Below are 23,116 nucleotides of genomic sequence, written 5' to 3' on the forward strand. Positions count from 1 at the left end.
GATCATGTCTCGCTTCTCATTTTATTGTTAGACATGCGTCATTTTTCCAAGGTGTGGAACAGCTGGATGGTGCACTATGCAGTGCAGAGCTGTATAGAAACACCAAAGCTAGCAAACACCAAAGCTAGCAAATGTCTAAAATGTCTAACTTTAACATTTAAAAGAAATCCAAAATCAAAAAACTGATTTTTTGTTGCTTGAGAGAATAAACTCATTCCCCCATAAGAAAGGAAAGCAGTAATTAGCCCCATGGCCCCAAACCTGTCAGCAAGGTTGCAACAACAGGTAACAAATAGGTTATTAACAAATTTTAAATTGAAATCACCCAGTCAATCCTGGCCACAAAGTTTAACTGGTGTTTATTTAAAATGTATGACAATGTCTGTTACTTTATTTACTTGATGATCTTTAAAGTCTTTTCCAGCCTTAACAACTCTGATTCTATAATTTAAGTTGCTAAATTTAATTTAGGATTCTATAATTTAGTTGTTTCCACCCTGAATGTTTCTAAGATGTTTGCCTGGGTCTTGCAAGCATGGCATAAGACCTCCAGGGAAAGGATGCCTCTGTTGTTTTAATTTTAGCTCATGACCTTTCCTTTTCTATCATCAAAGTGCAGATTTAAGTGTTTAACACGTTTTTACAAGTTGTTACTTATTCCATATACTGAATAAATTACATGCAGAATTTAATGTATGATTCATAGTGTCAGTTTAAAGTAATATTTGGGGAAAAAGTTCTCTGTAACAGTTAAAACTAAGTGAAAGGCAGATTTCGGAAAAGCAAAAGAGATGAAAATACAAAAAGCAGAAACAACCTCTCAGTGATTATACTGGGATTGACAGTCACGACATCCGTCTTTACCCCAACATCCATGAAGTATTTCTCAGATATAGGAGGCAAATTGCATCTATAAAGAAAAGAAATCAGTAAGACAGTTAAAAAAATTCCTTGAACCTTTTCAGGACTAGAAAACAGAATTGATTTCAGCATTTCTGCCAAACAGCAAATCCAGGAGCAGACTGAGAATTTAAAATTGTATCAGAACCTGTTGATGCCCAAACTGTGCAGTAAAGTAACAAGTTCTTGAGGGCTGTATGAAGACCTCTTCTCTTCCGCCAGCCTGTGAAAGATGATCCCTTTTTGCAGATGCAGCCAATGCTCATTTTGCTTCCTTAATAGCAGTTTACCTATTTACTCTAGCATTTTAGGATGAGAAATGGGTTGAAGCCCCAAGGCCAATCATCCAGTAAAATCAAAGGCTTGCTCAGCAATAGCTGTTTTCAATAATTAATAAACTATATCTATAACATCGCCTTTAACATGCTTTGGTTTATACCTAAGAGGATTTAGGGGAAATGCTCCACAAGAGACAAATCAATCCAGTCCTAATTAATCCAAAAGTACCTGCTTCCCTTCCTTTTCCATTTATAAGCATTTCCCAGCGAAGTGCAATAGCAGGAATTCTGACTGTACAGGTTCACCACGGGACATCAAACCTGTCAGGAGCAAACTTGTGAAGATTTGCAAACCTCGATTTTGCCCAGCCTCCTTTCACCTTGGCCTTGTCCTAGATCACCATATCACAAAATTTAGAGCATCCCTCAAGAGATGCTGAAGTTACTGAAACACACACACACAAACTATCACACAGGCTTGACTTCCACAGGAAACAAAGCTGAAAAAAAAAGCTTCAGAGACAACACATGTGGCCTGACAAGTAGTTTTACACCCAGTTTAAGCTAGTGTAAGGTACTTTACTGACATTTTGAAAACTTTAAGTGAGCTACAGGCCTCAATAAAAGCCATCGCGGTAAAGATCCCTGCATCTCAAAAATAGTGCTCGATTCACAAAGTTCTCCATATTTCTGAAGATCATGGCTGAACAGGAGAAAATTGTGAAGGTATTTAGGGTAAGAGATGCTTAGTGTTTTCGCATTACCACAGTTCAGCTGTCAGGATGATTTCTCAGTCTAAGGGAGAAGGCGAGCACAAAAATCCTTCAGAATCCTTCTGAGACTCAAGAGGTTCACATCTGCCTTCCAGAGACTCCCTCTTTATCGGGTCAGAGAATTTTTTTTTAGCTATCTTTCTCAGAGGTAGTGCTATTTCCAGCACTTTTCTCTGCTAGGTCATGCAACATTCTTCTGAAGTCCTCCAGCATCCCCAGTTCCACCTAGCACTGGGCACTGTAACCATTCGAAAAAAGGTTTTCAAATAATCAGCTTCAATACTTTTAAACAGTAAACTCCCACCAGGGCTAGGAATGACTGAATTTTTTGGAAGTGGTAATTCCTTATAAAAACGATAAAATCTGCATAAACTGTATTTTTTTTGATAACACTCCAAAAATTCACCCCTACAAAGACAGCATCTCTAAATGCACCCAGTGTTTCCTCACAGAGCTCTGCTCTGGCCAGTAGATGGAGATAGACAATAACTACTAGTAACTGCAATTCTTGTGTGTATTTTATATATTCTATTGTACTACAATTAGCTGCTTTCAGAATTCACTTCACAGAACAATCTGGGTTGCATCCTGCTGGCCACAAGCTTCCTGACAAGAAAAGATTCCCCCAGGTGTCCTGAAGGTATTGCTGGATGTTAGTCATGCTCCTTGTGAAATATTTTAAAGAATTATTTCATTGGTGATCAAGATGATGACTCCTGATAGTTTGGTGGACTGATGCCTGGAAAGCAGATGTGTCCAGACCCAACCCTTTACTTTAAAAATGATGTCAGCAGACCTTGAGTTTTAAAACACTGTCACATCTTTGTGCATAATCCACATATTTTGAAAATAGATAGTGAACCAGGGGTTTCTTTTGCAGTAGTAGTGATGTATTTATTAATATTTCAGTTCTACCTAAACCCCTATTTAATTAATTACTATTAACAAATACAACCCAATTTCTAAGTTCTGTAATCATCTGCTCTTTTTTTTTAATCACTTTCGGTACAGTTCAAGGAAGAGTAACAGTGGTAAAAAAAGGGACTTTCACTAGAAGTGCTTAAACGTAAATTATGAGATTTTTTTGATGCCCATTTTTCTGCCTCAGCTTAAAAACTTGTCTCCATGTGTGACATGCGCTGCTCCTTTCTGATATACTGATAGCTGTGATCCAACACAACAACAGGGAACCTACAATAACTATTTAACGTGTATGGGGTACACCAGGCTTTTAAGAAGCAAATTATGTGAAGCTTGAACTGTTCCACAGCCTCTTTTTTTTTTCATCAAAAACTAAGACAATAATTTTCTCTAGAGTTGGAATGAGGCAAACAAAAGGGTCTGAAAACAATGGATACTGAAAGTAGGACCTGCAAAATTTTGTAACTAATATGATGTCAAATTAAATTAAGACTGCAATGAGCCAAAATCTGACCTAACTTTTGGTGGTATGAAGTTGAAGAAATTAATTGTTTTGTACACAATTATTCCAAACTGACAACAACACACCCAAGATCAGAAAATAGGCCAACAGAAATAAAAAGATTGTTCTTCTCTCCAGAACAGGTCGTGAATCTGTGAGCTAGCGGTCATATGCCATGACCCAGCCAAAGAGCTTAACAGGATTTAGAGAGGGATTAGTCATGCATATGAATAATAATAATAAAAAAAAATTAAAAATCTTTCTCATATATATTAAGGATTATAAAATTGCTGCTAGGCTCCGTTATCCATGGCCAGCAGCTGTGGGACATCCCAGTTTATGCAAAACCTGGATGACTCCACATATAGAGGGGAACACAGTAGGAAGACACTCAACCTTCGAAGTTATTCCAGTGTCTCTGCACACCCTGGATTGATTATTGATTACTGTTGTTGATAACCCCTGATATCCAGCACCTGTGCTCTGCACCAGTTCAGAAACACACTTCTGAGGCACGTGAGCTGCTAGCTATTAACATCTGGCCAAGCAATAGAGGCTGTGCCTCTGTCTCAGATCTGCCCCAGTAGATCACGGCCAGGTTCACGGGACGCTGCTCATAGGCTAATGTCCATGGAAAGATAAATCCATGGCCTGAGTGACAGGGGCCATCCTGAAAGAGGACATCAGACTTTCTCAACAAGTCAATGATTAACCCCATGGAGTTAGGGAGAAATAATTCCTCAAAGCATAATTTTTAAATAAGTACGGTGAGCTGTTTTGTTGGGGTTTTTTTTTTGAAACACGGCCTTTTGTGCCAGAAGCAGGCTTGATACAGCCAATTTAGCAAATCCCCTGTTTCCACGTGAGAAGGAATAGCTTTGAATTGCTTTGTTTGTCATTAGAACAGGCAAGAAAAGGAAAAAAGTAAAACGGAGCAGCGGTGGTTACCGAAACACGAAGTCTGCACTGTCAATCTCCCGTCCACATCTGCTGTTCTTCAGAATTCCTCCATTCCCAACCACTGCACACCTCTTAAACTGGGAGCGGTGGTACGGCATGTCCTGCAACAGCACAGCAAGGGAACAGTTAAAAAGCCCAAAACACGGAGGCAACAAGTCTCTTTTCTACTTTTTTCCCTTTTTTTTTGGTGCACCTTGCTGCAGATGCATTGATCGTAGGATGTTGACACTGGTTCTGGGGTGCAATATTCCCGTGCTGTGCGTGAACGGATGGGATTGTTTGCTGTGTGATTCAAGATAGCATGGGCCACTAACTCAGATGAAAAAAAGAAAAAAAAATAAAGAAACAATAGCTTGCTTTCTTCCTAAATTGAATAATGGAAGGAGTACTTTCAGGCACTTGCTTTCCCTTTTTGGTTTCCACATGAGGTCATGAACCATGAATTAGTGAACTCCAGGCATTGTTTTCTGAGCTGCCTGCAAACTTCTCTCTCCTCAGGCTCTGTGTCCTGCTTTTGAGAAGTCTGCAAACAGGGTTCCAGAGCAGCCAGGAAAACACAAGAAGTCTGACAGCACACTACAGCCATTTGTCAGAAAATAGCCCAAATTTTAGTGCTTACTACCACAAATTGTACTAATAGTATTAATGGTTACTAATTAACACTTGTATTACCAGCACTAGAGCCTTTGGTCAGACACTTCTCTGGACTTGTGTAGGAGCATCCCTCGTCTTTCTGTGGTCTTTGGGCAAAATTCTGCCCTCACACACAGATGTGCAGCTGCTGCTGGAGCCAGAGAGGGTGAAAAAAATCACATCCTGGGAACAAACTGGGCTGTTAGGGTGAGAGGGCTGTGACGCAGAGCCTCGCCTCGCTACACCTTATGAATATGTAGAGATGTGCTTATATAAGCATGAGAGTGCTCGTTTTGGTACATACATATTTTATCAATAATTTCATTACCGCGAACTACAGAGGGATGCAGTGGCGGCTTGACATTTCTGGGTGATTATTCCCAGGATCTTTCCACGGCATTCATAAGCCATGAGGCAAAAGGGCATGCAATTACACCTGTCTGAGAAAAGCAGCAGCTGTCTGGCAGAGAGGAAATATAGAGCTGTCTGCGCTTTGTGCAGCAATCTCTTAACGCAAAATGCCTCAGCAGCTCTGAAAGGGAAATCAGAAGCCAGGTGCCTGTGCTCAGCACAAGGCTCTTGCCTTCCCAGTGTTGCTTCTGTGTTTTCAGCCCTTTATCATCTACATTTGGCATGCTGTAGCCCTGCTCTAGTGCAGTGGGGTGGCTTTGGCCAAATAAGTGGTGCCCTGTGAATCCCAAAGGCATTTTGGTATGTAATAAAGCCTCCAAAGCATCCTCAGTCCTACCTGGATAAACACAAGAGCAGCTATAGCACACTCCTAGCAGAAGTGTAGGCGTTTAGTCTTTCATGTAATCATCTGCATAATCAGGCAGGGTTTTGAGGATAATACTCCTGGACTTAGATGTGCCCATTGTTTCCACGTCTCCAGATGCCAAAGTGCTTTCCTGGATCCAAGCCTTTCCCCTGCTTCAGCCCCAGTCCCCCGTGTGCACATTTAGGTAACAGCACTACTCTACCTCTTAGCAGTGCTCAGAAAGCAAAGGGATTAAAAGTGCTTGGACCCTGAAGGGCAAGTTCAATGGCACAAATCTAATTACTTAACCTGAATGTTTTTCTGATTTCATTTATCCCCTCCAAATACCCCACTGTAAATTGGTGAGGTGTGCCCATGATAAATCAGCAGCCACACAAGCCCATTCCTGTGCATCAGTCACTGTGTGCAGTGGGAATTGCCCACTGCTTATAACCTTGAATGGCCCTGAGGTCAAGGATTACTTGTTAAAAATGTTTTGGCTAATCCTTTTACATTTTATGATTTATAATTTATTATCTGTATTTTTAAACAATATATTTAAAAATTGTGCAGCCTGTTCATGTATAATCTGCAAATGGAAATAGTTTTAAAAATAGTCAGTGCTTTTAAATATGAATTATAAAATAACTATGCCAAAAAGAAATGTGAGTCTACCCCAAATGGTGGATTTATTATACATGAATTTTGTACTCTGAAAAGTTCTGATCAGTGAATGTCTCTTTATTCAACTTTCTTAAGTCACTTCATTAGCTACTTTTCTCCTAGGTCAGCAACACTCTGCAGGAAATTGTATATATTGCAGATGACCACTAAAAAAAATTAGGATGGTTGGCTAAAATATTGTATGAGAAAGAAACATTTTCAAAGTATAAGCAATGAAGTTTGTAGAAATGTCAGTCAACTGCTAAATGCTTGGCTACAGGATAGTGTCTAATGCAGTAAATATAGTGAAGTTGATTCTGCAAATGGGCAGAGGCACCTTTGGAAACATTTTGAAGATTTCTTGGTTGATATGGAAGATTCCACTAGTGTCCACTTCATATTTCAGTTTAGTTCCCAGGGGAGTGTTTTTCTGGGTGGTGAACAGAAAGGCAGGGGCATTGCAACACCTCGACAGAGTAGACCTGTGAAATGAAAAAGAGAGAAATAAGATTAAGGAGCTGAAGGTATGATAGAGGATTTGCAATTGCTCTTACTCCTAAAAAGGGATTTTTCAGCAAAAAGAAACATTTTAGCTGTAGGAGGGGTAAGATTGTGCTTTGCTGGATTTTCCTGCAGCAAATTTTGGATTTGGTAAAATTTTCCTTGATTGAGAAAATTATGGTGGGGAAAAAAAGAGAATAAATGAGACGTGCATCTGTCTTTCCTAGGCTGTGGGAAATACATGTGGAAATTCTATCCTGCTACAGTACCTAAAGCTGAGCTTCCGCCCCCAGTATCCTGGGGACACCACCTTAAAGAATTAGGCCTTTCTGCTTTAGAGGTCTTCCACACTTTGCAAATTATATTCTCATCACTGGGCAGGAAATGCAGGGGCTAAAGAGTTCACCTGGGGATGTGGATGTTTGGCAGGGCAGGTACTTAAACACAGAAATACCTGAAGGCACTGCCCCACTTACCAGACTACTGTGGGGCACAGCACACTTTGAGTGCAAAAAAAGCTTTTAAAGGTCTTTGGTTTTGCCTTTGGCCCAGCATATGTGCACCAGGAAGATGATGTGGCTCTGAGAGGTGGGTGGGTGCCAGGCAAATTGGTCATGGCTGTGACTCCAAAATCTCAGACAAATGGCCAAAATTTTCTGTGTCCCTGTGACGGAATGGCAGGTATTCTGATGCAAACAAGAACAGTATGAAATCCCAAAAATGGGAATTATGACATGAGAGAAAAAACATTCAACTCTGAGCCCTTTACCATGTTTCTCGTGAAACTTAAATAGGAAAATCAGCTTTCCAAATAGGGTTCCATTTCTTAGCTCACATCTTTCCCTGAATGCTTTTTTTCTATTGCTGGTGGAAGTGAAAGCCCTGACTTCAGGTCCCTCTTATTCCAGAAACAGTTTATTTCCCAGTCAATGCATTTCATACTTTTAATGAAAAATACATGTCATGGCAAATGCACAAACATGAAGACAAAGCCAAATGGCTCTCAAATAACCTAGATTAAATACCTTGCCTCTAGGGTGTGTGGCCTCATTATGAGTTGAAAAAATAACCCAGTCTTCTTTATGGGCTTTATTACAAGCACCAGAAAGCAAATACAGAATTATGCAAACATTTCAGTGATGTCCAATTACTATTATGTACTTGACTCATGTGGAATGACACAATATGATGATCAGATCAAGGCAGCAAATGAGACTGTATAAGTCAGTGAATAATCTCTAACAGCAAAATTACCAAATAATTACAAGCAAGTATTGAAATTAAGTTGTGATATTTGGGATGTGAAAAAAACTCTTTATTGGTTCTGCATTAAGGAATGGAAAGAGACGTTGTTCCATAACGTCCAATTGGTTTTCCAGAGCCACATTGCTTAATGTAAATGTCTCATGTCTGATGGAGGAAGAGACTCAATGAAATTGCTTTCCCTAGTCTTCAGATATAAACACTAGTGTGATTTTTGTGCTTCCTCCCTCCTTGCTGCTTAAGTAGCTACCATTTAACTTCTGTTGGATCCTTCCCATCTCACCAGATGGTCCAGAACTGGCAAAGTTCAAAATCCCACAGCTCAGAGCTGTTATACCTTTCAGCCTCCCACTAGTCAACCTCCAAACTCAGAGACTTTGGTCCGGATTTAAGAGGCTGCAGTTCCCCCACACACTCACACACAGAAGTCTCTGTCTCATTGCACAAAAAGGAAACAGACTTTGAACATTTGTTTTGTTTTGTTTTGTTCTCATGACTACCACGATTGGTGTTCCTGGAACCAGCTCACAAGGGCTGGGTTACATCTAGGTGCCGGTGGGGGTTTCTGACGCGGCGACACATCAATCTCTCCTCTTTTTCTCTTCTCAAAATCAATTCTCTTTTTTCTCTCAATGCACAGGAAGGAGAGGAGTTCTTTGTTTAACGTGCTGGTGTTGGTAGCCTGAGACAGTTTGATGCTCCTCCTGTCCTGATGGTCTTTATATAGTCCCTTGCCATTGCTCCCACCTCTGCGCTGGTCCCATACCTCTTCACACTTCAGTGTGCTCCTTGCACTCTGGGAACAATCATTACTTCTCTTACTTCAGGCTGTCTTTAAGATAATGAGCTGTAATCTTGAATGGCTCCTCTCTTCGAAACAGGCTCTGATAATTGCCCACACCAAGTAATTTCCAGAAAAAAATATAGTAAAATAACCGTAAAAAATTTATGAGCACGGATCACATTGGAAAACCTCCTATGTGCCTGGGACTAACAATGTTATTTTTAAAGATGTCAGTGACTAACTCAGCACATGCATTCTCACATTCTCTCATTAACTCCTGACAGCTATTTCCTGGAATCATGCAAAAGAATTTGGGATAAAGTTGGTGGCTTTATTCTAAACAACAGCTCTGAATTGTACTAGTGTCTCACAGACTTAACCAGTCTCTGCAATACTTATTCTGAAATAATGTGTTTTGTCTAAACCTACTCAAATATGGCACTTGAATATATCAATATACAACATTCAAAAATTGTTTTGGCTCCTTTCTACTACTTCCCTCACAAGACGAGTTTCAAAAGCTGTATCTTGAGAGGATCATGGGGGACCTTCGACAAAGACAAACTCACAGGAAGGAAGACAGAGTACTACAGAAACAAACTGAGAGGTCTTGGGAGGTCAGAAAAAAATATGTAGGTAGCCTGTGAGTAATAGCTGAGAAGCCAATTAAAAAAACAAAAGGAAGTAATAAACAAGGTCTGACAATACCTGAAACACCACAGAAAAAGTCTAATTTTAATATTTTGTAGGCCAAATTTGCAGTATCAATAATTCTACCCTTCCAGATCACCACAGAGTTAGATTTGATGTATTAGGTGCAGCCATTAAGGCTTGTCTCCATCCTCACTTCTGCCTGAATCATACCTGTAAGTCTTTCCCCTACCAAATTCCTTGCCTTTCCTTGAAGACTCTTCCACATGACAGAAAAGCATACTTTTATCTTGCTGTTGACATTTTAAAAGTAGAAAAAAAGTCCATATTTATTCAAAAGGACAGTACTCCAAGAACTAGTGTTGTAATGGTTACTCTTCTTATCCATATGAAGGTTTGATCTCTCTACAGGAAGCTAAACTCAAACTAAAGTATATTTTACTCAATCTCACTAATGTGGACCACTCTTACTTGAATAAATTGGCTTCTGTGACATTCATCTCCCATTTGCACATCTGTAGGCTCTTCCATCTGTCGAACAATTCGGTTTGTTTCACCCTAAAAGATAAAATAAAAAGAATAATAAAAATTCAGTTTAATAGAACGGCTTCATTTCCTAAAACAGCTGCAGGCAGGGCACCATGCTGTTGGCTTTTGACCAGTCAGCCTAGCTGGCACAAAATGTGTCATTTTTATTTGTTTTTCCGCTCAGACATAGCCACTCTTAGCCACGTGTACACAGGTACTGATGTTTGGGAGTGATTTCTGTTCCCTGGTTTGCTTTCTCAATTTCTCCAGGATAAAAAATGCGAAATTGAGCAAGAAGCATCTACTCTTACCAAAATCTGCTGGGAAGCCAGTGAGGGTCTGGCAACTGGGTTTCGGGGGGTGGAAATTGTACCTCTCAGAAGGGCCCAGGAGGGGATATTGGAAAAGAGGATACATTAGGCCAACTATGGCTGCATTTTGGAGAGGTTAACTTAACCCATGAGATCCTACAGCATGGCACTGTAGGTAAACTTATTTTCTGAACTGCAAGAGCACACGTGTGGGGATAAGCATCTGTGATGGTAAGAGGACATGAAAAGCTCTTTACATAAGGAACTCTCCCTCTTCTTCTCTTAATCAATATATCTGCAGTCACGTTAGAAGATGAGACTCCTATTTCTACTAGGCTGATACAAGATAGCATATTTTTTGGTGATATAGCCAATTCCAACCACTCCTGCCCTAAAGTTCATACATCCCCTTCTGTATTTGGACAACAGAGATAAAGAAGGCCTTGCAAATATCTAGAGGAAGGGAGCAACTGCATAATCTTGCTAAGAAATTTGGAAGTCTGGGATTTCTTCTGAATTGGTAAGTCTTAATTAGTTCTCTTCAGGCTTGAGGGCTTTGAATATTTGAATAAAGCAAAGAGTTTTAAGATAATTATATATTTAGAGTGAGCAGAACTTAGGATTTCCCAGGCTGTGGAAGTTACAGGAAGGAATTAGGTCATATTGTAGTTTCAGTAGCCCACCAGAGCACATTAACTTGGAAATCTTCCATTGCCATAAGGTCTGACTCTGGAAATGCAGCACATTAGAAGCAAGAGCATCAGTAGACCCCAGCACAGTAAAAGAGCTTAGTGTCAAATGGCATCTACTGTAGAAGTACGGATAAATCCATCTGAGCAGGAGCCCACTACCTTCCCTGGGCCGTTGGATAAGATGAAGAAAAATGAGCAATTCCCTGTACCCTCTGACCAGCATGCAAAAAAAAAAGAAAAAGGCAATTCAAAACTCCCCATCTTCAGCAAAGCATTGGCAGAGGTGTGACATTCTCACCCCTTCCATTTATTTTTAAGCACTGCAAGTCAGCAAGCAGTGAGAAGTGTGTTACTCGTGTATCCTTCATCCAGCACCAAACACAGAAGGCAAGGACATAACCTACATTTTCCTGTGCACAAAGTCAGTGAGGGAGACATGCCCAAAATCATGCAGGCCTGGAGCAACAAACTGTATTTTCTGAAGCCTTGACTGCTGAATGTTGTGTCCAGTAAGTTCCATTGGCAAACTCACTTCTTTTTTTTCTCCCTCCAATTCCATTGCTATGGCTTCACAGACACATCTCATTCAACTAATTCGTTTCCTGTTCTACTTATAGGATCACAAAGCACAAATTATAGGTTTTTTACTGTTTCTCAAGTGACATTTTCCTTTCTGCTGAGGTTTATACAGTTGTGAAACTCTCTGCAGCTCGAGGAGGTCAAAAACACAAATGGTCTCAGAAAATACCTAAGTAAATTAATAGAGAAGTCGATTCTCCACTCTGATTCCTGAAGTCTGGACTCCATCTGCCACTCCACAAGTCCCCATGCCAGTATTTATTGTCAGGAAGGGCTGACCTTTTGCTTCCTTTCTTAGCCTTCACTGCTGGCCACTGTCAGTGATAGACCCTTGAGCTAGAGGGACACTTGCTGTGAGTCAGTCTGGCCGTTCTTTCTCTACAATTACTTGAAATATGGTATTATAAACACTGTATTTAACTCCAAACAATAATACTGAGTCTGACCAAAACGTCTCAATGTGTGGGAAAAGCCTCCATTTTTTTCAAATGGACCTCAGGCCAAATTCAAATGCTCCTTGCACATGTAAGAGAACCTCAGGAATCCCTGCTGAGATCCCTGTTGATGGGATCTCCTGAGCCTTGCATCTTTCGACAACATAATTGTAAGTTATAATTTATCATATCCTGCCTGAAAAGTAACCTTTTTAGCAAGCTTTGGTTCATACTTACATTGACAAAACCTTCACCTCAATGATGTCCTGACGTAATTCCAGGCATTTGGTAGAGTTGTACTCCAAAGGCCCTTCATAAAACTCAAAGTACCTGAAGAAGAACAAGAAAAGATAAAATAAATAAGGCTTAGACTGGAATACTTGCCTTGCACATCAACAAAACTTTGCTGAATGTTGTCATTTATGATTTTTTTTTGCCTAACTTGAGACTACACTGCCTGGCTCATGGCCAGGTTATTCCTTCACAGGAGAGGACACATGTCATTGCTGATTGTGGAACAGTCACCCATGTCCAGTTTGTCCACCCCTACAGGAGTTCATCTGTCCTGTGGTTCCTGCGATCACCAAGAAGGACCAGCTACCTTTTCCAGCAGTCAGCTCTTGGCAGCTGGAACTGATCACTTATGGAACACTGTTTCCATCTTTTGGGTGCCTGAATGTGCTAAGAGTTGAAAAAAACAGCACCATAAGTGCTGTTCTTGGGTGGAAAGCAAAGTGCTAATGGTGTATCCTGTCTATGGAGACTATTCTATGGCAATTGAGCCTTTCATTAGGATTTAGTCTTTTGCTACTTTTGGAGAGGAAAGGAGCCAGGGATTTTCTTCTCAAAAAAAACTTGAGAACGAAAAGATTTGAATGCTCAGACCCGGCACAAACAACAGTGTTATTCTTCATTAAAATATAAGCATAAATCTTTACATTTTTGGTTGATTTCTCCACCTTAGACATTGGACTGGAGTGAAGGGGAAACAAAGCACAGTGGTAGCTACTCATGTTTAGGGGCAAGACAAAGTTCAGGCTGCCCAGGGAATTCAATGACTCTGTATTGAAAGAGCAGACAAGATTTAGGGTTTAAACCAAGCTCTGTATCAGTTTCACCACTTATCATTAGACATCTGGATTAAAACCTAATTCCTAAGGCCTGCACATACCCATGCAGCAGTTAAGGGGACAACTAAGAAACAAGAGAAGATGACCAGGAGAAAAAGGTATTATGAACAAGGCTAGAGCAAGCTCTTTTGATGGATCCTTGAAAATCTTGGAATTCATGAGTCTGTAAGTCCAAACTATCTTTTGAATTTTCAATAGGAAGTAAAAACACGATGTTCTTGGAAGAGCATTATTTAAGCCACCACTGGAAATGCAATGATTTGTGTCATTGTAAAATAACATCAAAATTTGTGTTTGACCCAAACATATGTGCTCAGTTCTGCACCCTTGAGTAGGAAAGCCATGTTAGTTTCCTCAGTAGTTCACCTTTACAGTTAATATTAGAATTTTCGGGGATTCAAAATCGATCTGTTCTGGAGAAGTGCTAAGCACTCACATCTCCATGGGGAACTGTAAAAAGAGAGACTGTCCAGGCATCTCCAACAGGGCCTCCAAGGGCCAGAGGCATCTAAAATCAAACAGCTTCTAAATTTTGCTTTTTAAGTTAATCCAGAAATCAATGTGATAAAGCAAGGAAAAAAGAAAACCTAGAGAAAGGAGAAAGGGACTATAGTGTGTGACTGGAAAAAGTCCAAGAGCCTCCCAAAGCAATCTGCTGGTAACTGGGAACATTTCTATCCTGTCAAATGCTGCCTTAGGAAGTGTCTCCTTCACCTCTCCCTGAGGTTTTCGCCTACCTCAGCTTTGCCAAATCCCCAACCAACCATTTCTGTGATCCATTGAGGGGCAAAAACCTTGAAAATAAAAAGGGAAAGCCCATATTTAAAAGGTAGCAGGAGGAGAAAAATGAATTCCTAATAAAGAAGTAAACTGATTACCGTCAGAAAAAAAAAAAAAACACAATAGCTCATCAATCTTTAAAAAATGTGGCTACTTGAAAATGTGTTTTCCTAGTCTTCAAGGCAAAAAAAAAAAATTCATGAGTTTTTTAGAGGAAATTATGCATTTAAAGTGTTCCATAATCCATGACAACTCTGTGAAAAGACTTCCTCAGCCTCCCGAAGGGAGATCTAACATGAATCTTCACCTGGGCTCTCTCTAAAAGGCTTGGGCTCTCCTTCCAGCTCAATCATTCACCTGGGCATGGAGCATTTACTACGGAGCAGCTGAAATCCACTGCACTGGCACAGCTCCTGTAGTGCTTGTCTTGTTGGGATGGAGCTGAGAAACTTGTGCATTTTGAAAGCTGCTTTAACTGAATTTGGATTAAGAGCTCGCCTGCCTGCACCAGGCCAAAGCCCTGTGTGCATGTGCTCCAGGTAACTTTCCCAAACTAGGACTTCGTACTGGTCACAGAGTTTTTCAGGGCTTAAGGATCCCCCTTTGGCTGCCAGTACAGACAATCTTTTCATCCTTCTGAAATGTTCTTTTTTTTTTTTTACTGTCTTTTGCATTATCAATTCTTTAGTTTGGTTCTTTGAGTCAGACAAGGCTGGGACCCTAAATGTGCATGTTCTACACAATAGTTAGAGGCAGGATACACCCCCACACAACACTCAGCACGTTACACACCACTGCTGCTTCTTAAGATGTAGGGGGGATAGCAATGTCTATCAGTCTCACCCTTGCCTGTCACCTAACACTGGATTTCAGTACCTTGCATGTGCCTCAGGACAGATAAGAACAGCAAAAATCTAGATTAACATGTATTTTTATCTCTCCTGTGCACTTCTGGCTCTGCTGCTAAGTTGGAGAACGGCAGCTCAGATGTCAAGCAGCACATGCTGTCACGTGGGAACGCCACAGCAGGGGAAAGCTGGCTTCAGCCTGTGGCACCGGAGTCAAAGACGTCATTTTATGAAATGGAGATGAAATTTCCTGTGCCCCAGCCATTCCCTTTGATCGTTGCCTGTTTACGCGATCCACAAACCCAAAATAGAAATGAGAAAGGATGTGTTACCAAAGTGGCGGAAGGTTAAGGAGGAAAGGATTGGGTAAGAAATAAACCACTTCTGGATCTGAAGGGAAATCAATCCATGAGGCAGCACTGCATTTGTAGTAGAGGTATTCCATCAGCCTATGTCTTCAGAGAGCACAGGACTGTCCTGCAAGTCTCTAACTCTCACCATAGCTCCAGATTCCCCAGCAGAGCCACTGGGAGTATTGAATTCACCCTTTGGCACCTCGTGGAAGTGCAGAGGGAGGATATGTGGAAGAAGCTGGATGGCACACTGCAGATGGGACACCTCCCTCCTGAGGAAAAGGCAGGGGACACCGACGGCCGTGTCATTCTGCACTGAGAGGGGAGAAGATGCTGCTGGCCACAGGGTGAGCTCGACTGAAACTAACCCAGTGTGCCCAAGCCACCGAAAAATCATCATCTGGGCTGTCCTTCATAAGCCCTGAACCGCACTGAAGCCGACAGCCAGTCACTGAAGCCTCCTTAGTCTTAGTGCTGCTGATGCTGCAGCAGTGAGGTTGCAATCATTAATGATGCTGCAACAGCACTAAGGATTTTTCAAGGCAGCATCTGGTCAATAAACTAAGAAAAAAAAAAAAGAAAGTTCCTCTCCCAGGAGTGTTCACGTTATTCATTTGCTTCACATCAATTCCCTTCCTGCTACAGACACGGAGGCAAATTAGCAGAGGCAGTTCCCTGGAGCACCGGCCAACCTCTTCCCACAGAAGTGCTTCATGTTGTACTTCCCTGGAACACAGCTTTTGCACAACACCAGGCCCTAGCACAAGGAACATGGGTTCCCTCAACCCCCAGAGATGCCCTTTAAACCCAACTCCTCCTCTTGCCAGGGTCTGGTCCTGCTGGGAGTGTTTGGAGACCAGGCCCCCGTGCTTTCCCACAGGAAGCATCACTCTCACCCACTCCCTGGGCTCTGAGAGCTCCTTCTGCCTATTAACTCCCACTCTAAAACATGTAGTTCCCTGCGAAGGAAGATGCATTTGCCTGTCAGAAAGCTTAATTAGCCCAAATGGAAACTGTCCTCCCCATCATCCTCCTCGGTCTGATCTCCAGCTAAGAAGCAAGGGTGTAGTTCAGTTTATTTTGATTTATGCTCTTGATTAGTGACAAGTGACAAACCTGACGACACTACTTGCTCCTTTTGCTACGGGAAAGGTCTATGTTTCAGCTTTACACGAATGACAGTCAAGTTTTATTATCCATAAAACAGAGCTGATGTCACCACCAGAATGTCCTCTCTCTTCATTGGCTTGGTTTCCCCTGCTGAAATATAAATAACTTTTATCCCTCAAAGGTCACAAGTCTACAGGAAAACCAATGCAAGAATTCATGGTTTTTTGCAGTAGAGAGCCCAACTACAAATGAATCACACCAAACAGCACAGTTGGATTGTCCTTTCTCAGGGTACTAGTGTGTAGTGGACACCACACACCACTCACTGCTCTGTGTGCACTCACCTCAATTGTATCTTTCAAATCTACGACACTTTTCCAGGATCAAATCCTGGAAACACCGCACAACACGAACACCACGCAAGCTGCAAGTGCTCACAGGGGATGGGTGTTTTATGGCTCTCAGAATTGAGTGCCTAGAAATGAGATGCTATTCACCCTGTAATTTTCCATTTTTGACTGAGACTTTCTTCTTTTCTAACCTTCATGTCCCCCATTGCAACCTCACTTCCAGCTGAGCAGCCTGCTGAGCTCGCTGGTGAGAGACACATTTGGTTTCTCAGCACACCAGCTGACTCTTAGGTCTTTGATCATCTGCAGTTGGGCTGCAGCTGCTTTGATCAGAAGTAAGCTTTTCTTGATCACACTACATGAATTGAAAAGCCCAAGACTTCAATCCTGCCTTCAAGTGACGCTTGGGTTGAGACACTGGTTAGTCTGATATGTTGAACAAAGGTTTTAAAATATAATTGAGTGTAATGGTCAGGCATCTTTTAAACAAGATTTAACAACATCTTTTCCCCCACAGAAGCTGCCTTCCCATTCATTTTTCTCGCTCCTGCAGTGCCAGTTCTCGACACTGTTCGCAGTGAGGCTGCAGAGCATCGCAGGAAGGATTCCACCTACCCTGCAGGAAAAACAAAGATCTTTCCAAAAATATACATTATCCAGTGACTAAGAAATGAGAATAAATGAACCAAGCCCTGCAGGCTTCCACTAAATACTTATTAAGAGTGCTGTCCAATTAGCAGTGCCTGCTATCATCAGTATGGGCAGATCCACAGCCAACCTCGAGTCTAGATTCACCTTCCCTATTCAGGAACCTTGCAAGTGAGCCAGAGCACATTCCCCAAAGCACATGGGGACTCACATTGGCAAGATCAGCGTGGGAACTTCAGGCTCCCCACATGGAGCATATGATGGCTGTAGAGGCTCTGGAAAACTCACCCAGAGTAGAACACAGTATGTGTTGACTTTACCAGAGGCCGCTGTGAGTGAATGACCAAATCCCTCTGGCCTTTGCTTCTGTTAATATTTCTACGTGGCAAGATCAGAAACTACAAGATTTGGTCAAAAGGTTTAAGGGCTTGACATCAATGCAGTGACTTTTCTCCCTCAAGGAGTGCTTCCTATCACTTCACATGGCCTGTTCTCCCAAGATTACTTTGGGAAGGCATGATCCCCATTTGGCAGGTAAAGAAGCTGATGCAGATGTTGATTGACAGGATAGTCCATGGCAGACAGGAACAGAGAACTTGGACTCTCTTTTTGTAGACCCTAAACCGTAATTACCACCAAGAAGAGGAGTAGTCTGATGGAAATCATAATGACCTTTCATACCACACCTTGCAAAAGAAAATGCCTGTGGATGTACCGATGTTAAATGAGATCCCCCTGCTCTGAGAAGTGAAGCAGAACTAATTAAAACTTCACTAAGGCTGTGGCACAAAAAATCACATTGCTGCTTGTGTTGTTTCTGCTGTTTGAGAGCCTGAGTTGACTTGCTCACAGCAGGATGGTGCTTGAAAAACTGAGCTGAGAGAGAAGGAGCTGTGGGCTCAGTGGAGGAGACTGGAAGAGCAGTGGTTTCCTCGTATGCAGGTTGATGAAAACGTTTGACTGTCTCATCCTCGGAGACAACAAATATCAAAAGAGATGTTTCACATTCCTCCTGCTGATGACAATGTCACTGGCAATAACTGGTTCAAATCCTTTACCATCTTCATCTCTAGTGCTAGTAGATGCATTAGATGTCTAACTGATCATGAACCTTCAGTACGTAGGTAGGAACAAAATGTGTCACTGTAAACTGTGTCGGGTAAAAAAATTAAAATATAAGAGGAAATGGCCATACACCTTCCTATACATTGTGTGGTAATAGCTCTTCTGAACTACTGCTTCCAGTTCTGACATTTCATCTTTGAGGGTTCAAGATGCTGGCAAGAGTTACAAAAAGGACCTGGGGAAATTATATGGATTCTAAAAAATTATGAGAGGCGTATGACGCCTGATCTAAACATATGGTGACTGAGTAAGGAGATACTGCACCAGGAAGCAATTACTAGTGGCAGGAATGTTTTCAATACAGTATAACAAGGAAGCCTGGAAGCTAAAGATAGAAATGGCATCTTTAGTTCAGGTTTTCTTTCTAGAACCAGAGTAATTAAAATTCAGGAGCTGGAATTCCTGTACAGGGACTCACTCTTCCCCAGAGATTCATATAGCTGAGGTTAAAAGCTATTGATTCATGAACCTCCTGATCATTCGCTTAGGATATTTTGAAACATCCTTAACAAGGTCATAAGTTTTTCTGGGTTTTGATAATGGCAACAGGAATGTCTATCCACCAAGACAAGAGCAGTTCACCAAGACACCCTGCCTATTTTCCAAGTTGAAAGATTTTTACTTTCAGAAAACCAAAAGTGCTCCCATTGACCAGCCCTAAATTCCTAAGTTTGATTTTCACAGAGGAGGAGTGGCTTTAAGGTTTCTGTCCTTTAAAGCAGTCCACTGGTGGCTCATTGAACCTCCTACATCACCTTAAAAAAAGTGCACCCATCCACCCAACCGTCGTACCTCAGAGGTGCTCCTTTCGTGCATTCATTATTTAACCAGGTCCCCTCACTTCATAAACATTTTACACACCTGTGCAGTTAAGATGACAGCTGTCATACCCCGTGGAGGTGTTTTTCATCACAGCCATAGAAGGTCCTGGCAAACTGGCACTGGCTGCTCACTGCCACTCTGACTGTGATCTCCTGTCTTCATGTCTCCACACACAGACCACCTGGGATTGCTTGGCTCTGCTGCCCAGTGCCACATTAGAAGTGTGAACTGACCAAACATCCGCTCCTGGCAATGCCACGTTGTTCTCTTCCAATCTGTCCATTTATTTGAGACACAAGCCTCTCTGCAATTTCAGCCTAACACACCACCCAGTACAGCTCCACTGCAACAGCCGTGGGTGTAACAGCAGGAGCTCCAGCAGATACAGCCCTAAATGACACAGCAAAGACCAGGCTGCCTCCTGCTTATCCCCTGAGATAAGCCCACCTTGCAGTCCACGCTTTGGAGTCAACACCACCACCCCCTGTGCTTCCTGGGTCCTCTCTCACACAGACTGCCACCCCTCTTCATTCAGAGGGTTTCCCCACTGTGCAATGTGTGAGTGATGTACTGCAGAGAACATTGAACTGTAGTTTTAGGGACACTTTGGTGCTTCTTTTCTTTCACTGTATCAAAACGACACTGCCTGGTGACAAGCAGCAGTGGAGTATGCTGCAGGAAGCCCAATTTTACCAATGTCATTTCAAAACCCTCCAATTTTTGATAAACTGCTGTGTGGCTGTTTTAATCAAGCCCATTCCCATCACTCTGACTGAAATAAGCTGCTGATGTTGTTATCCATATGAGCACCTAGAAGGCATAACAAAACTCATGACAACACTTATACATCAATACCATCTCAAAAGCCACATTTTGGCTTATCGTTGCAGGCAACTGCTTTTTTTTTTCTTTTTTCCCATGGTTCTTCAGATTTTAATATCTTTTTATGAGAAACTCAGCAGTGTGACTTAAGGAACATCCTCAGCTGAGGATGAGTCAAAGGCTCAAGCCCTTACATTCATTCTTGTTATTATGTGTATTTGATGAATCCAGTTGATTTTACTTTCTATTTTGGGGATGAAGCCTCAGATTTGTCATACCAGAGAACTGACAGGCCCAAAAGTATAAAGATCACATCTCCTCTCACCCATCAAATGTTTCTGTGGTCTCACCACTGAAGTCCTACGTTAAATCTTATCTTCAGCTCCAATAGACTGAAGAGAGCAACATAAACCAACTAATATGACAGATAAATCATCGTATCATTAAGGCAGCTTCTTAGCAATGAAAAATCCTTTAGGCATGACAACTCACAATCCCAGAAAGTTGCAAAACATTTTACAGGGAGAACAGAGGAATCAGGGCTCGAGGAAGTGGTTGTATATATCACTTCTCATAACCATCATCAGATAGAACCCTTTACCTGATTCTCCACAAGGACGCTGCAAGATTTATAAAACTTAGCACAAAATAAAATGCAAAAGATAGAAATATGAGTAATGTTTGATACATAAGAATCAAAAATAAGCTGGTATTCAACAACTGGTTGACATTGCATCTGAGTGGGTGTTTCAAAGTGCTGCAGCCCACCTAGTCCTCCTTTGTTTGAAATCTCTGTGGCTTTGGGGAGTTCCTGAGTGTTTCACTTTTACTTCACTTTTACTTCTTGCAAGAATTCATGACTTTTTTGCTACCTAGAAGACTCAGCAATCAGGGTGGCGAGGGCCTGGCACAGGTTGCCCAGAGAAGCTGTGGCTGCCCCATCCCTGGAAGTGTCCAAGGCCAGGTTGGATGGGGCTTGAAACCTGGGATAGTGGAAGGTGTCCCTGCCCATGGCAGGATGTGGGAATGAGATGAGCTTTAGGGTCCTTTCCAACCCAAACCATTTTGTGATTCTATCCTAGTTAAGGAGTGAATCAATTTCTACTGAAATCAGTTTCTACTGAAATCAGGTAACATACTAATCTTCATTTCTGTTTTTCTTGATCATTTTCATGTAACATTTAATCTTCACTGTTCATTGGTTTTGATATGGCCACTATTCTCGTGAAGTCTGGCTGTCTTTCAATTCTAATGCACTTATTCTTTCAATGTGCCTTTGCTTTGGAAGTCCTTCATTTTCATCTAACAAATCACTCCTACAGAATGAGTTGTCAGTATCTCTACATCCTGTATTAAGTTATGTAATTAAAAGATAAAGTAGTTCTAGAATATGTATGGGTTGATACCACTGTGCATGAATAAACATGTGTCTATATCTGTATATAAATGATATGAGCTGATGGAAAGCATATTAATATATATTTCAATCAATATCTTTAACCAGCAAACCTTTTACAAGGAAGTGTTAGCACACAGTAACCTGCAGAGCCATGCAGTGAAAGGTATTTACTGTGCTTATGCTGACATATAATTAATTTTGTGCACTTCAGACATCTCTCTGGAGTCCTGTAAATACACACAAGTAAAATCAGTTCAGTAAAATGTAGTCTGCAAGTTTTCCATTCAGTGGAAAGAATTATTCATTAGAGTAAGGCTTGTTTTCAATTTATATCAACAGCCTAAAGTTGGGTGTCAGATTAAGACTCTCAGGAGATGTCTAGTGACAACACAGTAAGCAAGGTGATCAAAGATAAATAGTAAACAACTTTTGACATGCAGGAGCCACCACACAGTCTTATCTCCACACTTATGAGGTATGTTTTTATTTTCCTATATTCTCAGCTTTCGTACAGTAGACAAAAGCATAAATAACATCTCTAACACACTTATGTATGAAAATATGTTGCAACTAGAGTTACCCCTTACTCAACACCCCAAAATTTCAGCTCCACTGTCATTAACATAGAATCACGGAATATTCTGAGTTGGAAGAGACCCACCAGGATCATCAAAGTCCAACTTCACAGGACACCCCAAGAATCCCACCCTGTCCCTGAGAGTGTTGGCCAAACACTCCTTGAGCTCTGGCAGCCCTGAGGCCACGACCACTGCCCTGGGGAGTGAAGACAGAGACGTGTGTTGTATCACACGACACAGAATGTGACATATGCATTTTTATTGATATTATAAACTTTCATCGATGTGATAACCTTTTCAGTTTATATCTAGCTTCTGCAGTTCGAGCCTGCAGTTTGAGCTTTTCATGTAAGAACCACTTGCATCCTGAACCTCTTTGTCCTTGAAGAGGCTGAAGAGACTGAGAATAGTCCTGTGGTTCAGAACCTCACAAGGATGTATTTTGCATTCAAGGGTTTTGGTTCCCTGTCCTGCAGTCAGTGACAGTTCAATTGCCTCTGTCAAAGGTGTCTTGAGTGGGAAATCTATATTAATTTATTTTCTCATGCCTTTAAGAAGATATGTGTCTTTGTGTCACATTGAGTTCTTTTATATGCCAAGTGCCTAGACTGAAGACTTTGTATATACAGACTATGTGTGCATACACTAAAAGTGCAAAAAAAATAGAAGATAAATACATACATACATACATAAATGAACTTTTTTTTCCCTTGCTCTGAGTGAAAAACTTTAGCCTAATTTGGTTCTTTTTATAAGGAATCTTAACTACATAAATCAGCAGAGCAGCAGACAATACTCGTACAGCATCACATTACAGCAAGAGCCTTAACAAGAACTGCAGCATTGCTGCAGTTCAGTGACAGGATGATTTTTGGCAGGTTAGACTCCGTAACGTCTGCTTGCCTTTGAAATGCTATCAGCTCCACAGCTGTAGCTGTGTGCAGTTACAAAATGATAATATTTTGAATAAATAAGCAATTTACTCAGAGTTTTATTTATACACGATATTAAATGTAAGGTT

The 23,116-nt window shown here is 41.3% G+C and overlaps 1 protein-coding gene across 4 annotated transcripts in view; it reads right to left on the reverse strand.

Moving 5' to 3' along the window:
* The window catches only part of ST8SIA5 (ST8 alpha-N-acetyl-neuraminide alpha-2,8-sialyltransferase 5), a 68,989-nt gene that overhangs the window by 7,027 nt on the left and 38,846 nt on the right, over positions 1 to 23,116 (reverse strand). For all 4 annotated transcript variants that reach the window (XM_027671665.1, XM_027671661.1, XM_027671663.1 and 1 more), the window contains 5 exons: positions 12,368 to 12,460; positions 10,058 to 10,144; positions 6,725 to 6,869; positions 4,323 to 4,435; positions 818 to 910 (listed from right to left, as the gene is read on the reverse strand). In XM_027671665.1, coding sequence (XP_027527466.1) covers positions 818 to 910; positions 4,323 to 4,435; positions 6,725 to 6,869; positions 10,058 to 10,144; positions 12,368 to 12,460 — 531 coding nt within the window. The remainder of the gene's footprint in view (positions 1 to 817; positions 911 to 4,322; positions 4,436 to 6,724; positions 6,870 to 10,057; positions 10,145 to 12,367; positions 12,461 to 23,116) is intronic.

The sequence above is a fragment of the Neopelma chrysocephalum genome, unplaced genomic scaffold (genome assembly GCF_003984885.1).
Source record: "Neopelma chrysocephalum unplaced genomic scaffold, ASM398488v2 Primary Assembly neopelma1_97116, whole genome shotgun sequence".
Classification (NCBI taxonomy): domain Eukaryota; kingdom Metazoa; phylum Chordata; class Aves; order Passeriformes; family Pipridae; genus Neopelma; species Neopelma chrysocephalum.